This window comes from Meles meles, chromosome 19 (genome assembly GCF_922984935.1).
Source record: "Meles meles chromosome 19, mMelMel3.1 paternal haplotype, whole genome shotgun sequence".
Classification (NCBI taxonomy): domain Eukaryota; kingdom Metazoa; phylum Chordata; class Mammalia; order Carnivora; family Mustelidae; genus Meles; species Meles meles.
Window position 1 is genome coordinate 46,601,747 of NC_060084.1, and position 15,999 is coordinate 46,617,745.

Below are 15,999 nucleotides of genomic sequence, written 5' to 3' on the forward strand. Positions count from 1 at the left end.
AGTGTCCTCTCCCCCATATGTGGTGGGGAGATATGTGGTGTTCCCGGCCCCTTGTAAAGGATAATGCTGGGGCGCAGGAGTGCCATTTGAGCCCCATCCCTTACAGGAAGTACCTCAGAGCCTTCTGAATGGAACACAGGCTGCAAGAGGAGGAGAAAGGCCTACTAGTTTTGAGATCAGGGATGAGGCATCTGAATGTGAGATGGAACCAAAATTGGTGGCTAGTTAGGCTAAATGGGACCCTACAGTGCCTCCCTCTGCACTCAGGTAGAGCACAGGGGAAGGGCCTGCATCTCTCCGGGAAGTCCCCTTGCTGGTCCACGTGTTGGGCAACAGCACCCTCTGCTGGCCTCTCTGAGTAATCTGTCTTGAAGGTAGTTACCACCTATGGGCTGTGGCAAATAGGCCTCTAGGTCCCTTCGTCCGTCAATGCAAATGGGAAGTTATTTCTCTGCTCTGGTCCACAGTGTCTGGATCATTGCACCACATCCTCACAGATCTCCCTTACCTCCGGCCCCTTACCCTCATGCTTTCCCCACTCCCTCCTGCTACCAGGAGGATAAAGGAACTCAAGCTACTTAGTGTGGCTTATGAGGCCCTGTGTCCCTGACCCCTGGTGACCTGTCTGGCTTCATCTTCTGCTGCTCCCTCTTTGAACTTCAGATCGGTGGTTTGTTCTGGGGAGTCAGAAATCTCAATCCAAATGCCATCAACTCTGCTTCAGAAAGTGCACATGCACCTGGAATTTTGCATTAATATTCAAGAGGTTCTCAAATCCTTTGCAGCCCAACAGTGGCCTTCCAAGTTAGAACATTTTTATGCCCTGACCACACCAAAGTCCTTGCAGTAGCCAGAAATATCCATGCCTGCCTTCCCTTCTGGGTCTTTGCCTTGCCCTGCTGCCTGAAACCTTCCTCTTTAATTCCCGCTCATCTTTCAGGTCTCAGCTTGGGTGTCCTCTCCTCCTAAAAGGAAACCTTCCCTGACCTTCTAGGCTGGGGTGGACAGACAACCCCATCAGAGTCGAGGCCACTCAGGGTGGTCATTTGTGATATGTCTGTCCACTTCGTTGGTAACACCTGAGTGATCGGTACCAGGGTTGTTCCCCTCCACATCTGCAAATTCTTCGAGTCCTGGAACACAGTGGGAAATTCTGTCATCTCACCACCCATATGCTAGCCGGGGACTGGCTTTGATCACAGAAGCAAGAAACAAAGTTTAGTAGATATTCTTTGAGGTGGTGAAGGAAAAGGGAGTGGATTGGAGTCTAAACCAGAGCACAAACTCTCAAAAGGCTCTGAACGGTGCCCATCAACCATTCACCTATCCATCTCAGAGGTAAGCATGCCAGGCTCTGAGTCCCAGCAGTGAACAGGTTGAACAATGGTTCAGATCCTCCTGAGAGTTCAATTTCTTGGCAGGTCAGATGGGGGCGGGGTGGGGGGCGTGGAAGAACCTCTGACCCCGACGCCCTTTCCGTTCGCGGCGGCGAGGGGGCGGGACCTGACGAGGACACGCATGCGCATAGGAAGGTCCGCCTTCACCCCGGAACTGTTGTTTCGGGCTTGGCGGAGCACGGGGTCCCACAGAGTGCGCCCAGCCGGAAGTGGCCGCTGAGGGCCTGGGGCCGGGATCAGCGTGCGGAGCTACCGCGGGGGTTAACTAGGAATCAGGATGGAGGCCGTGGCGACCGCAGCGGCGGCCAGGGAACCCGATGAAGGTGAGGTCCTGGCCGCGTGGAGGCGGTGGGAGGGTGGGGATGTCTTTGGGAAATGATGCCCCGTGGGCGCGCAGGAGGACTCTTTACAGGGGGACACAGCAGCCCTCGGGTTTACCAGCCCACTTCGCCACTTTGTCCAGATTAATGCCTCTCTTGTTGCGAGCTGCAGTCCTTTACCCCGTCTCCTCGCCCGAAATTAAGCCCCTCCAAGTTCCAGGCCAGCCTTTCCCCCGTGCCAGGCTAACTCTCAGGTCACCAGAAATCTGCCCCCTTGTCCTGTCTGAGTCTCAGTCAACCCTGCTTCTCAGTTACCCCCCCCACCCCCGCATGGCACTGACCCTTCCCTTGCCCAAGGCTGACCTTCCTCCTGTCCCACGCAAACTCGGCCTAGTCCAGATTTACAGCTCCCCCATTTCATTCTCATTCCCCTTTCCCCAAAGGCCACAGTGCCATCGGCCTCCTCGAGTCCTTAATCCGTTTCTGTGCTCCCTCCATCTCCTTTGCATTTTCAGTCTCTTTATTTCTCCCCATGCCTTCCCGTCAGTATCTAAAACGCTATCGTTTCCCGCTGCTTCAGAGTCGTCCCAGGAGGGGCGAGGTGTGGCTGGGAGGCTGGCTGAAACGTCCCTGACCAAGAATTGGTCGTTGTTGAAGTGGTATATGGGGTGGGGTGGGCATTTCATCCTGTTCTCTAAATCTGTGCATGTTGGAAATTTTCCACTTAAAAAAATGTTTTAATCTAAAAAGAAAATCTGGGGCACCTGGGTGGCTCAGTGGGTTAAGCCTCTGCCTTCCGCTCAGGTCATGATCTCAGGGTCCTGGGATCAAGCCCCACATCGGGCTCTGTGCTCAGTAGGGAGCCTGCTTTCCTTCCTCTCTCTGTGCCTACCTCTGTGCCTGCTTTGTGATCTCTGTCTGTCAAATGAATAAATGAAATCTTTTAAAAAATAAAATAAAATAAAAAGAAAATCTATCTCTTGGTTCCATGTCAGGTATCTTCTCCAAATTGTCATGCACACCTGCCTCCCTTTCTTCACCTCCGACCCATTTGCAGTCCGGCTTTTACCTTCAGAAACTGTTCTGATCAAGGTTGCCAGTGGCCTCCCCCCTGTAGTTAAATGGAGTCACCCCATTCAGCTTTTCTCTTACTAAGCTATTTGGAGAATTCAATGCCATTGACCCCTCCATCCTTCTTGAAAGTTGTCCCTTACCTTCTTTTTTCTTTTTTTCTTTTTTTTTAAGATTTATTTATTTTAGAGAAAAAGGAGGAGAGAGTGGGGTGAGGGACAGAGGGAGAGAGTCTTCAAGCAGACTCCCCATTGATAAAGGAGCCCATAACCCGAGGCTCTATTCCAAGTGCCATGAGATCATGACCTGAGCTGAAACCAAGAGTGGGAGGCTCAACCTACTGAGCCCCCCAGGCACCCCCCTTGGTTTCTGTGACACCACTCTTTCCTTTTCCTTCCCCTCTCTCAGGCTCCTCCCGCTCAGTCTCTGTCAGTTTTCTATGGCTGCTGCAGCAGATGACAACAAGCTGGGGGGCTTAAAACAAGAGAAATTTATTCTCTCACAGTATTGAAGGCCAGAGGTCTGAAATTGGTACCACAAGGCTGAAATCAGGGTGGTAGCAGGACCGTGGAGGCTCTCTCAGAGGCCCTTCCAGCTTCTGGTGGCTCCTGACGTTCTTGGCTTGTGGCCACATCACTCCCGTGGCCTTCTCCCTCGGATTCTCTGTTACTCATCATGACCCACCTGGACAATCCAAGATAATCCCCCGTCCCAAGATCCCTAACTTCACATCTGCAGAGACCCATTTTTTGGCCGTCAGCAACCACACAGTCTCCAGGAATTAAAGCGTGGCTGTCTTTCAGAGGCCGATTTTGTAGTGTGGCCTCCGTCATAGGCATGGCTTCTCCCCATCCAGTTGGGGCTCTTTCCTATCCACTCTTCTCATCCCTCACACACTCACCTTCCCCCCGCAAGACCTCTCATTTCCTTCGGCTTTGGTTCCTGTCTTGGCAATGCCGACCCTGTAGCTCTGTCTCCAGCCCTACGCTTTTCTCCTGAGAAGTCTCCAGCCCCACAGACCTGTAGTCTTTTAGATGCTCCCCGTGGATGTCCCCTGGGCCCAACCTACCTTCCATGTCCCAAACTGGCCTCAGCATCTCCTCCCATGCCCAGATCTGCTCCTTTTCCATGACTGTCTCAAGGACAATCTGACTAGTCCCCAGACCTGAACTGGATCCATCCCTTGTCTTCCAGCCCTTCAGCCCCATGGCTTATCTCCTCAGCCTCCTGAACATCTTTCTAGCCACCACCCCTTCCTGTGCCCTCCTGCACAGCCCCTGCCCTGGTCCAACTCTGGTCTTCTCTGGTCTCAGTGATTACAACCCTCTCTGACACCCACTGCCCTTATAACCCTCACCCCCTCCCTCTTCCCTGTCCCAGCCAAGCTGCCCAAAGGACTTACCTGTACTTTCTCTCTTCTTTTATTTCCTGCCTGCTCAGCCTCACTCCACTTACCACACCTTTTTTTTTTTTTTTTTAGATTTTTTTATCTATTTATTTGACAGAGAGAGATCATAAGTAGGTAGAGAGGCAGTCAGAGAGAGTGAGAGGGAAGCAGGCTCACCGCCGAGCAGAGAGCCCAATGTGGGACTCGATCCCAGGACCCCGAGACCACGACCCGAGCCGAAGGCAGCGGCCTAAACCACTGAGCCACCCAGGCTCCCCTTACCACACCTTTTGAGAGACAGCTCTCAACAAGGTTTGCCTGGCACACAGTTTGCCTGTTACTACCTCCCGTGTTGTCTTTGACCATCTGGCTCCCCCCGTCACCCTGGCTATTTTCTGAGGGCAGGCGTTGGGCTGGCTCGCTTGCTTCCATGGATCCTCAGTGCAGCCCAGCCAGGTCCTCGCACACATTGAGAATTGCTGAAGAATGGCTGGGTGAGTATGTGAGTGAGTAGGATAGAAAGAGAGGGAATGAACAGTTGTGGATGTGTTAGTCATTTTGTGAACATATGAAAAGGTAAAGAATTGTGTGAGTCAGTGAATGAGATAAAGAACCAAGTAAATATACCAAGCATGCTCCTGCGTCAGGGCCTTTGCACTGGCTATTCCCTTTTCCATAGAACTCTCTTCCGCCAAAAATGTCACGGCGCAGTCCCTCACTACCTCAGGTCTCTACCGAAATGTCACTTTTTTGGCAAGGTCTTCTGTGACTTTCCCATTTAAAATTGCAGCCTGGGGCACCTGAGTGGCTGTCAGTTAAGCATCTGACTCTTGATTTCGGCTTATGTCATAATTTTGCGATCATGGGATCAAACCCCATATCTGGCTTATGCTCTGCACCGAGTCTCCTTCAGATTCTTTCTCCCCGTCTCCCTACCCATCTGCCCCTCACCACTCTGTCTCAGATAAATAAATTAAATTAAATTGCAGCCTGCCCTCCACTGACCCCATTCTCGCCTCCTTCCCTCTTCATTTTTCTACATATCTCTTGGAACCACCCAACAGACTGTACTTTTGCTAACACATTGTATGTTTTCAATAATTATGTTTTTCATGGTCTGTGTCCCCCACTAAAATGTCAACTTTGCGCTTAGTCTGGTATCTTTGGGACCTAGAACAGTGCCCAGGGACGTAGTAGGTACTCAGTAAATGTAAGACGAGGCTTTTCCACTCACTCCACCTCCCTCACACTCCCATCCCAGGACTGACACATCTCTCCTCCCCCCACAGGCTGCACACAGCCCGGTTCTGGGCACTGGGGAGAGCCGAGCTGGACGCTGGTCCCACCCAGATCCCAGGACGAGGTGGAAGCCGCAGAGGGACCACCAAGGGCCCCGGATGATGACCCCTCTGGGCCTGAGAACGCGGCGGTGAGTGCCATGCTGCGTGCTGTGGCCGCCAGCCGCCTACCAGTGTGCAGCCAGCAGCAGGGCGAGCCTGACCTCACCGAGCGGGAGAAGGTGGCCATCCTGGGCCAACTATACCATGAGAAGCCACTGGTGTTCCTGGAGCGCTTTCGCACGGGCCTCCGCGAGGAGCACCTGGCCTGCTTTGGCCACTTGCGCGGCGACCATCGTGCAGACTTCTACTGTGCTGAGGTGGCCCGGCAGGGCAGTGCCCGACCCCGCACCCTGCGTACCCGCCTGCGTAACCGGCGCTATGCTGCCCTGCGTGAGCTCATCCAAGGTGTGGGGACAGGAGGGCTGGGTGGGCAGGGAAACCGAGGCAGAGGAAGTAAGAAACTAGGATGCAAGAGTGGAGACATAGACAAAGGTCTTGAGATGAGTTTTGAGACAGGGACACAGGGAGGTCGAAACAGAAATGTGAAGCCATGAGGCAAGATAGGTAGAGACAGACATGAACCCAGGGAAGAGAATGGGACCAGCAGTGAGAAGGGTCAGAATTCAGTAGATGACACAGTGCCATTTCAGGTCAGTGGGCCACAGACACAGAACCCAGCCCTGCGGTCAGTGGTTACTCCTCAGGAAAATGAGATTCCCTTTCTCACACCATACACAGAGGCACTGAGGAAACCCAGGGGAGTCTCTCTCTGACCCTGGGGACAGAAAGGCCCTCTGAAACAAGGCACGCCTGTGGAAGGCACACTACCTTCTTGACCACAGTATAATTATAAGCATCTTTGTGACCAAAGACACCAGAACTAAAGTGGAAAGATGAGAGCAAATGAGGCAGGGAGGGAGGGAAGATTCTGGGTACTGTGAAGATGTAGGCCCTAGAGCCAGGGAGATGGAGAGGGTGGGGCGCAGCGACAGGGAGTGAAGGAGGTGGGAGGGAGGAGGGGTGAATGAATGGGGGGTGAGGTGACAGATACGGAACGCAGGAGGGACAGGTGGGGGAGGCAGAGCGATAGAAACAGAACCAGGGAAACAGAGGGAGAGAAACAATATGGTGGGAAACACCAGAAACACAGAGATGGTTAAGAGAGGGGGCAGGACAGGGATGGCCACAGACCTCAGTGTTGCAGAGGCCAGGATTCTGGGCAGATTCTCACCCTGGGCTCTGAAGGCAGGGCTGAGGCCAGTGTGTGGGAGGGACTGGGCAGGCTTAATGATTTTCTGAGGGACAGAGCCACCTGTAGGAACAGGCAGCTGGGGGAGACAGGAAGGGGGTGGTGGGGAAGCCAAGCCTGCCCGAGGGATGGCTGCAGGGGAGAGCACTCTCGGGAGAGGTGAGATACGGGGTCTGGAAGGCTACCAGGGGTCCCCCGATCTGGCACATGCAGCTGTGTACACAGACAGCCACACGTCATCTGCATCCTGGCTCTGGTGTCCAGGACCCCCGCCTATGGCCTCCTGCACGCTGACTCGGAGACACTCCTAGACATACACGCAGGAGGGTGTGCACACCTGTGTAACCAGGCTCGGCAATAGGCTGGGCCAGGGTGGCCACGGCTGAGTGTGCACACACAGAGGAGCACACGTGCAGATCCGGGGTTGATGACCCGCACATGCTTAGATGCAGCTCAGATGCACGCGTGCGTACTCGCAGCCACGTGACCTCAGGTCCCTGCGTGCTTTCCCACCTGTCTCAGTGTGCATGCCACGCTTGCCCTTGTGCGTGCATGGCTTCCTACAAGCATGGTCGTGGACACGCATCTGCCCAGACAGGCTCAGCCCACACCCAGACCCCTGAGCCTGAGTGCACCCTGTCTCCATGCAGGCGGCGAGTACTTCAGTGATGAGCAGATGCGGTTCCGGGCCCCGCTGCTGTACGAGCAGTACATTGGGCAGTACCTAACCCAGGAGGAGCTCAGTGCCCGTGCCCCGGCCCACCAGCCGCCCAAGCCTGGCGCCCTCGGCACCCCTGCCTGCCCACTCTCTGACCTCCTGCTCCAGTCCTACCAGGAGCGAGAGCTGCAGCAGCGGCTGCTCCAGCAGCAGGAGGAGGAGGAGGCCTGCCTGGAGGAGGAGGAAGAGGAGGAGGACAGTGATGAGGAAGGTGAGGGCCAGTACCAGGGGGCTCCCAGCCTGGGCTCCCGACCTGTAAAAGCAGACCTCACATCCCTCCCCTGCCTGCCCTGAGTGCCTAGGCTCTTCCCAGTCCTTCCAGCATCTCTGTCCCCCACTCCTCGAAGGCATGCAGCAGTCACTTCCTGCAGGCCACTGCTCATGCCATTCTCTCTGCCAAGAATGCCTTCCCTTCACCACCCTCCAGGTATCAGCTCCTGACCCTGTTCTCCAACCTCCAGAGCACTGTATTGTCATTGTGTGTTTGGCATATGGCCTGGAGGGCAGGACCAGGGTTGTCTTGGTCACCACTGTGTTCCCAGTGCCACCAGCACAGAGGAGGCAGCTCTCTGTGGCCGTGTGTTCAGCCCCTCCCCGAGTGTACCACTCACACCTACCCCCTGACCCCGCTGTGGTGTCCGCCCCTACAGACCAGAGCCCCAGCAAAGACTCGGAGTCCTGGGTACCCGACTCAGAAGAGAGGCTGATCCTGCGGGAAGAGTTCACCAGCCGGATGCACCAGCGCTTCCTGGATGGCAAGGACGGGGACTTTGACTACAGGTGACCCCGGCCCCGCCCCCAGCCCAGCACCCCACGGCCCTCGGCCCGACTCAGATGGCGTAAGGGCCTCAGAAGAACCCGAGATGAGTGTGTGTCCTTGGACTAGCTTTGTCCATCTCTGAGTATCAGTCCCCTCACCTGAAGAAGGGACTGAGCAGAGCTGATGGTCGGCACTCAAAAAAAAAAAACTGTGATATTTCTATTCGGGTGAGTGGTGGTGGCCTGGGAGGATGCTACCGCCCCAAGCCCTCTAGGTTTCCCCAGGCACACCAGCTTCTTCCTCACGCGCCCACACCTTCTCACTGCAGTAGGTAACCGCTGGCAGGGTTGATGCCTAGCATGGAGGGGCCTATGGTGGCCGCGCAGCAGTCTGCTTGCTATCCCCACTGTGACCTCAGGGCGAGACACAACCACTGCTTTGGCAAGGACACGGAAGAATGAAGTATCAGAATCAGAGATAAAAGGTCAAGGCAGTCTGGCCTGGTAGGTGTGCAAGCCGAGGGCCTGGCTTCAGACACAGCCCCAGCGACACACGAACAGACCAACCCTCATCAGTTGAGTGGGGGAAACCGCTGGCCTGAGCTAGGGCCCCCCGGCTCCGGAGACAAGTCTGGCTATCCACCTTCCAGCTGGCTTTGCACCTTTCAGAGTGCAGAGTCCCTGGGCCATGGGGAGCCCCCAGAAAGCCAGGTGCCCATGAGGAAATTGGGCCTAGCGTGAGGATTAGGGGTGCAGAGAGACCAAAGCCCATCCCCGCTGGAGGGCAGCTGCTGGGCAGCGGGGCCAGTGAGTCCCTCCTCTGTATTCAGCCACCATGTGCCGGGCACCTGCTATGTCCAGACTCTGGGGACAAAGCAGTGACCAAAGCCAATGAAAGGGATTCCTGCCCTGACGGGAGTCCCACTGTAATGAGGAAGCAAAAGAAGTATGTAGCATCTGGTGCTGATGGGCTATAAAATTAAGGCAGGGTCTTGGCGGGGGCGGGGGGGTTGGGATGAGGTGGCCAGGGAAGGCTCTTGAGCATTTTGACGTCTCAGCAAAGACATGCAGAGTGTGTGGGGGGCTGGAGGGGGGATAGCATGAATATCTGGGCTCAGAGTGTTCCCAGCAGGGGGAACACCAGTTGCAAGTGTCCTCCCGACAGTTTAGGATCACTTGTCACCTCAGGGCAGACACTTCTCTGCACTGCTAACGTTTTGGGCCTGATCATTCTTTGTGTGGAGCGTCGACCTGTGCGTGGTAGTAGAGGCGTCCCTGGTGTCAAGCCACTCGGTGCCAGTAGGAGACCCCACTTGTGACACCCAAAACATCTCCAGTTGTCCCCACATGTCCCCTGAGGGCCAGGATCTTCCTGTTTGAGAACCACTCTGTGGGGAATGAGGGTCCTCCCATCCCCACATCTTCCAGCTTTTTGAGAGAAACCGTAAGTTTTCGTGTAGAATCTTTGCTTTGGAAAATGTTGCCCTTTGTCTGAAGCCCTGAGAGGTGCCATGCCTGGCCCTCTCCGGCTGGGGGGCAGCTCCCACTGACAGCTGCAAGCATGTGACCTTTGACCTGGGGAGCCCCAGCTCCTCCGAAGGGTGAGAAGCAGCGAGGCCGGGCCCACAGAGCCAGCCCCTGACAGCCCCCTCCTCCTGCAGCACCGTGGACGACAACCCCGACTTCGACAACCTGGACATCGTATCGCGGGATGAGGAGGAGAGGTACTTTGACGAGGAGGAGCCCGAGGATGCGCCCAGCCCAGAGCTGGATGGGGACTGATGGCTGTGGCTGCCCGCCTCGCCCGTGACTCCGTCTAGGGGACAGCCTCACTGGCTCTGGTGCCATCCCCGCCGATTCCCTGCCCCCTCTGTGTGCGGGGTTGCCTACCTTGCCCCCCGCCCAGCTCCACCTCGGTCTCACGCTGTCTCTCTGGCTCACTCACTTTTCCTCCCTGCCATTCTGTCTCTTGCTTTCTGCATCCCTCTCTTTCTGCACCTCACTGTCTTTCCTCTGCCTTTTTCCATCCCCTTCCCTGTCCCTGTGCCTTTGTTCCCATGACAGGGCCCAGGCTGAACACCTTCCCTTGACTGAGGCCAGCATGCACTTTGTAGCTGGTGCCAGCCAAGTGGACATCAGTGCCCAGTGGGGTCCAGGTGAGCCCCTGGCTTCACCCTGGCCTCTGCCCATTTCTCCACCTCTGTGCTGATGCAGCTCATGCCTCCTTGCTCCTATTTCGTTCCTACCTCCTTCAGCCCCCCTCCAGGCCTCTGTTTTTTCCCACCTATCTGCTCCCATCTTGGCCTCCATGCCGCCTCTGGCCCTGTCTGCCCCTCAGCCTTTCTTTCTCTGGTTTCCGTGTCATCCCCCCACCCCACCGGCCTTGCTGCCGAGGAAGGCCACCTTGCTGGGCTGGCTACCAGCTGTCACCTCTTCTTCGGGACCCAGACTTGGGAGGGGGGTGCAGGGGCAGCATCAGGGCCATGGGCCTGCTGGCTTGGGTGTGGCGGGAGGAGGCATGGGAAGGGGGTGCTCTTCCCTCTCAGCCCCACCGGCCCCTCTCTTTCTCTAGCCGCAACGTTCCTTCCTTCCCTTCTTCCGCCTCCTTCTCCCTCTCCTGTTTACACTCCCCAAATACGCACAGGCTGTTATCATGGGTCCTGAGTCATCCCACACACAGCCTGCCCCAGCGTCCCTGCCCCCCAGCTGGCCACAGGGCCCGCCCCACAGAGCCCCCTGCCGCCCCAGGCTAATGGGAGCCAGATGGCCTCCCGGTGACTCAGCCACTGGCCTGTGGGAACCCAGGCGTCCCGCCTTCCCATGCCCCCACACCCGGCTCCTGCTCCCCTAGTAGACAAGCATACGGAGAAGGACTCAGCTGCTTGGGGAGGGCTGTGGGCCACGGGTCAGAGAGTGGGGCCTGGTGACCCCTCACTCCTGGGAGACAGAATGATGGCACCCCACCATAGCCAAGCCTGAAGGACCCTCAAAACCACTTCCTCAGGCACATGGCCCAGAGTAAGAGGGAGATCCTGGGGCCACAGCTTTTGACCCCTGGGTCTCAGCTCTGCCCTCTGGGTCAGACAGGACTAGAGCCAGACACAGAAAGTGAGAACTGGCCTGAAGGCTGAGGGACATTCACACCGGGAGACTGTTCAATATGGGAGCTTCCGGTTCCTGAGCAGTCCTGTCGTTTGCTGGGCCTGGCGCCACATGGAATCCTCTAGACAACCCTGGGAACTGGGGACTTGTCTCCATTCTGTAGGTGAGTCAGGGGAGGCCAGAAGGGAGATGTGAGTTGCTCCAGGCCGCACGGCCAGTGAAAATGAAACCCAGGTCTAGAACCTCACAGGTCGTGCAGACTGCCCTCCTGGGCTGCATGTCAGCCATCAGGTCAGGGCCACGCGGAGCAGACAGATGCACGGACTTCCTCAGGAAGACTGAGGAAAGGCGGCTGTCAAGAGTGATACCAGCTACTAAGCTCCCGGGGGAGCCTCTCCCAGCACATGGGCTTGGAACCGTGTCGAGGGCATGGAAGTCGGCGCCTGGACCTGGACCAGAACCATCACTCCTGCGCAGCTCGTGCCACCCGCACTGCTGCCCCCGGCTCCTGGGGAAGCCCAGGACTGTGCCCTCAGAGAGCTGGGGGATGAACAGTGTTAGCCCCGGGTCCGTGTGCACCCCCGCAGGCCTGGAGAGCTCTTCCAAGGCAGGGATCCCCCCTGCATGCTGTGCGCCGCTCTGGTCTCGTCGGGCTGCCACTGGATCGTCAATGTTGTTTGTGATATACTTTGCCGGACGTAGATTTGTTACATAATAAAGTGATGAGAGACAGCAGCAGCTGAGTCAGAATTAGGGTTAGTCAGATGGCGGAGACGGGAGCCTCTGCGCGGAGACAGAGGTGGGGCCAGTGGAGAGGGACTGCAGGAGACACACCCCCGACACAGCCCCCGTGGCTGCGACCTGGAGGTGCCCTGGGGTGGGGGGGTGGTGCCTGGCCCAAGGCGGGTCAGGGCTGACGGAGAGGCTGAGTCAGGGAGGGAGGGCCCGCTGGGGGAGAGCCCCTCTGTGGGCATCTGGCCCCACCCCGTCTCTCCTGCTGGCTGCCACCCGCACCCCATCTGACCCCCCGCACCTCCTGTCCCTTTCCCTCTCTCCCTCCTCTGCTTTGCCTCTTGTGCCTCTGTGCCTCTAGCTGCCTGAATCTTCCATCACTTCCCACCTCCCTTCTCAGCCCTCCACTCTTTCCCGGGCAGTCCTGCCCAGGAACTCAGCCACCCCTCTTGCTTGCCTCCTGCCCATTCCAACACACCAGGTCTCTGAGCAGTGGTGACCATTCCTGTGCCTTCCTCCCGGAGTCTCCACCCCATCTCCCTCCCTGTGGCCCCTGGCCTGCCCCTCACCCCATCGGCTAGCCCCTCTTCTCTGTCTCCCAGACCCTGTGAGGACGTCCAGGTCAGAGGGTCACTGGTGGCCCCTGGGAGCCCAGGAGGAGAGGTCACTGCGACAATCCCATCCAGAAAGGGGGCGGGAAGGGGCATTGAGGCTGTGGCCTGTCTGGCCAGAAGGAAGCGTCTGTGCTGTGGCCTGGTCACCCCCGCCCCCAGGACCTGCCGGGCCGCCACCGCCCCCGGGCTGGGGCTGAGTAAACACAGCCGCCGGCAGCTGGGATATTTATACTGAGGTCCGGGCGCAGGTCCAGTGCCCACCACAGCCCCTGCCCTGCCCGCCCGCCACAGCCAGCCCTGAGCCAGCGTGGCACCAGCCGACAAGGGGACACACCGCAGACGCAGCCTCCACTCAGCACAGAGGCCACTGGGCGTGTCGCTCGGGATGCCGGTGGCTTCCCTGGGGACACACCATGCCCCTCCTGCCCTGGAAACACCAGCACAAAATGCAGACCTGCAGGACACACTGCCACCCGGCTGAAAACTCAAAACACCTCAAAGATCTCGTGATGCCAAAAAGACCCACACAACAGCTCACACACCGAAGTCACCAGCCCACATGTAGGGAGACAAAAATGCAAACACCATCTGCTCCTAGAACTGAGGACACCAGTCTCTGAATGGACACACACACAAACACACGAGGAGGATGACAGCAAGCATGTTTCAGACACACCCCGCAGGCACAACGTGCTCAGAATACCAGCGAGGCACACACCACTCACAAGCCTTCCCCAGAAACAGGTCGCCCACAGACAGAAACCCCGGGAACTGCCCCCCGCCACGCGCTGAAAACACAGCTCAGCTAGCAAACAGAACGCAACAGCTCCCAGAAACGCACCTCCCTCCCAGACACACAGACGTGCACAGAAAACATCCACACTTCGAGTCATGCTCACCGAAGAGGGCACCAATTTACACAGAGAACAGTAGCAAAGAGGCTGAGAAAATAATCAGACACACCATGCGTCCCAGGGGTACAACCCACTCCTACACGCAGACTCATGTTGCAGAGCCCAGAGAGCACACCAGCTTCTAGACGGAAACGCGGGACTCGGACCCGTACGCAGCACAGTCGGGCACACCACAGGGACACGTGCCAGGGGCACACACTTGGACAGAACCTGGCGGGCACCCGCTGGTGTGTTAGAAACCCCTCATGCTGGACACACAAAATTCACTGCACAAAGCCTGCACACACACACACACACGCACACACACACGTGTCCTGAACCTGTTCAACTTTACATAAGAAACACAAAAGACACCTATCATGAGGTTGAGGGCAGAAGGAGCTTTCTCGTTCATCCCCCCTCCCCCTCCCTTGCTCTCCCCACTCCTTCCAGCTGACCCAGCTCCCAGGCCTCTCTGGGGGGAGGGGGCAGGAAGGCCTGAGCTGGCCTCCCCAGCCCTGCTTCCTGCCCCGTGGGGGCTGGACGGGAAGCTGGGGCTCCAGCCGGAACCCAGGCTCCCCCCACGACTTCCCTCCCCTCCCGGGGCAGCCCGCAGGAGTGGGGGAGGGGGGCGGGTCTCCTTGAACCCCAGGGTCCTGCCCCAGCTCTGGTTGCTGGGCCAGGGCCAGGACTCCCCCCGCCCCCCGGACCGACCCCACCCTGCGGGGCTGGGGGTGCTGGGTAGCAGGGCAGGGGCCGCCTGCAGGCAGTCCAGGAAGGTGCTGAGCCCGCAAGTTTCCCTTCCTGGGCGGCCTCTGCGCCAACTCAGCCAGGCGGGCAGGTGGGCGGGGTGTGTCACGAGGGCGTGGCAAGGGCGACCGCGGGGTGTGCGGCCAGGACTTGTCCTCAAGCCGAGGCACGGGCTGGGCGTGTGAGGGCCCCGACCCTGGGGGTGTGTCTGGGTGTGTGGGATGGCTCCGTCTGGGACCCGGGGTGTGACAGCGTGTCTGGGTATGACGGGGCCAGCTGCTGTCTGTGGGGCCTCGTGGGACTCCCCAGGCCTCAGCGTGTGGGGCCGTGAGATGTCAGACTGAGTGGGCACAGCCGGCCCACAGTCTGCGCGATCATGACGTGTGTATCCGTGTGTGATGTGTGTCTGGGTGGAACTGGGACGTGTCGTGTCCGGTTGTGTGTGCGTGCGCTGTGCCTGTTTGTGAGCATGTCCCCACGGAGGCTGTTTGTGTGACTGTTGGTGAGTCCCGGCAGGAGTCTCTGTGTTACTTCCTGATGGGCCTCTGAGCCTGGGAGGTGTGTGTCTGCGCGGGGCACCCTCTCGAAATCCGTACCTGGTTTGCAGTGGCCGTGTTCGTGTGACTGTGTTCTGCCACTCCAGGTGAAGCTCTGAGGCCGGGCTGTGCATGGGTAATGTGGCGGCACATGTGGACTGTGACTAGTGTCGCACGTTTCTGTGTAGCCACTGTGGCTCTGAAAGGTGAACGTGTCTGTGAGACTGTGCAACGCGGTCCACATTTGAACCTCTCTCATGAGTGTGAACATGTGTATAGCTGTGTGTAGCTGTGCCGCGTTTTCGTGAGGCTGCAGGGACAACGGTCTGTGTCACCGTGCGCCTGCGAGAGTCTGCACACAGGAGGCTGGTGAAAATGGCAGCATGTCCTTACACAGTGACCCCACCGAGAGCCATCCCTGGGCCAGGAGCAGGTCAGGGCCCAGCCCTGGGAAGGGCAAGAGAGCATGGGGGAGTAGGGGGGACCAAAATCTGGGACAAAGAGGGGAAACAGGAGGGGCTGAGAAAGAGAAGGCAGGGGAGAGTTCATGGGCAAGACCAGAGCAGATGGGAAGAAAGAGGACAGCCAACGGGGAGCTACTCTGGCTCAAGCCCCTAGCACTGCTCACTTGGACAAATGGTTCTGTCTGTAGCTCCCCTCACCCCTGTTCAGTGTACTCAACCATCAGCCAGAGGGACCTTCTGAGCACTGAAGTCCACTCACACTCCTCTTCTGCTCCAAACACTGACAGGGCTCCCATCGCCCTGCCCTCAGAGTACAAGTTCCCACAGACTCCCACAGGCCCTGTGTGGACCGGGAAGCAGTGCCCGTGCCTAGATCATGTGCCTAGATCCTCAACTCTAGCTGATTGGACTCGAATCCCAGCTCTGCCATGTGCTAGCTGTGTGACCTTAACTGAAGTAACTAAACCTCTCTGTGCCTTGGTCTTCCCATCCGTAAAGGGGGGAAACAAAGGATCTCTATAGCAGGAGCTGGCCAACTGTTTCTATAAAGGGCTAGATAGTAACTATTTGTGACTCTGCATTATAGTTTCTACTCAGCCATGCCCTTGTAGCACCGAAACAGCCCGAGGTGGTCCACAAAGGAATGAGCGTCACGGCTCTGCTCCAA

At 57.6% G+C, this 15,999-nt stretch overlaps 1 protein-coding gene across 1 annotated transcript; it reads left to right on the plus strand.

Moving 5' to 3' along the window:
• The first annotated feature begins 955 nt into the window (after nucleotides 1-955).
• Nucleotides 956-12,072, plus strand: CCDC97 (coiled-coil domain containing 97). The gene is made up of 5 exons (XM_045989152.1): nucleotides 956-1,720; nucleotides 5,465-5,920; nucleotides 7,415-7,693; nucleotides 8,133-8,262; nucleotides 9,903-12,072. The coding sequence occupies exons 1-5, from the start codon at nucleotides 1,675-1,677 to the stop codon at nucleotides 10,021-10,023; spliced, it is 1,032 nt and encodes a 343-aa protein (XP_045845108.1). The 5' UTR covers nucleotides 956-1,674; the 3' UTR covers nucleotides 10,024-12,072.
• Nucleotides 12,073-15,999: the final 3,927 nt, after the last annotated feature.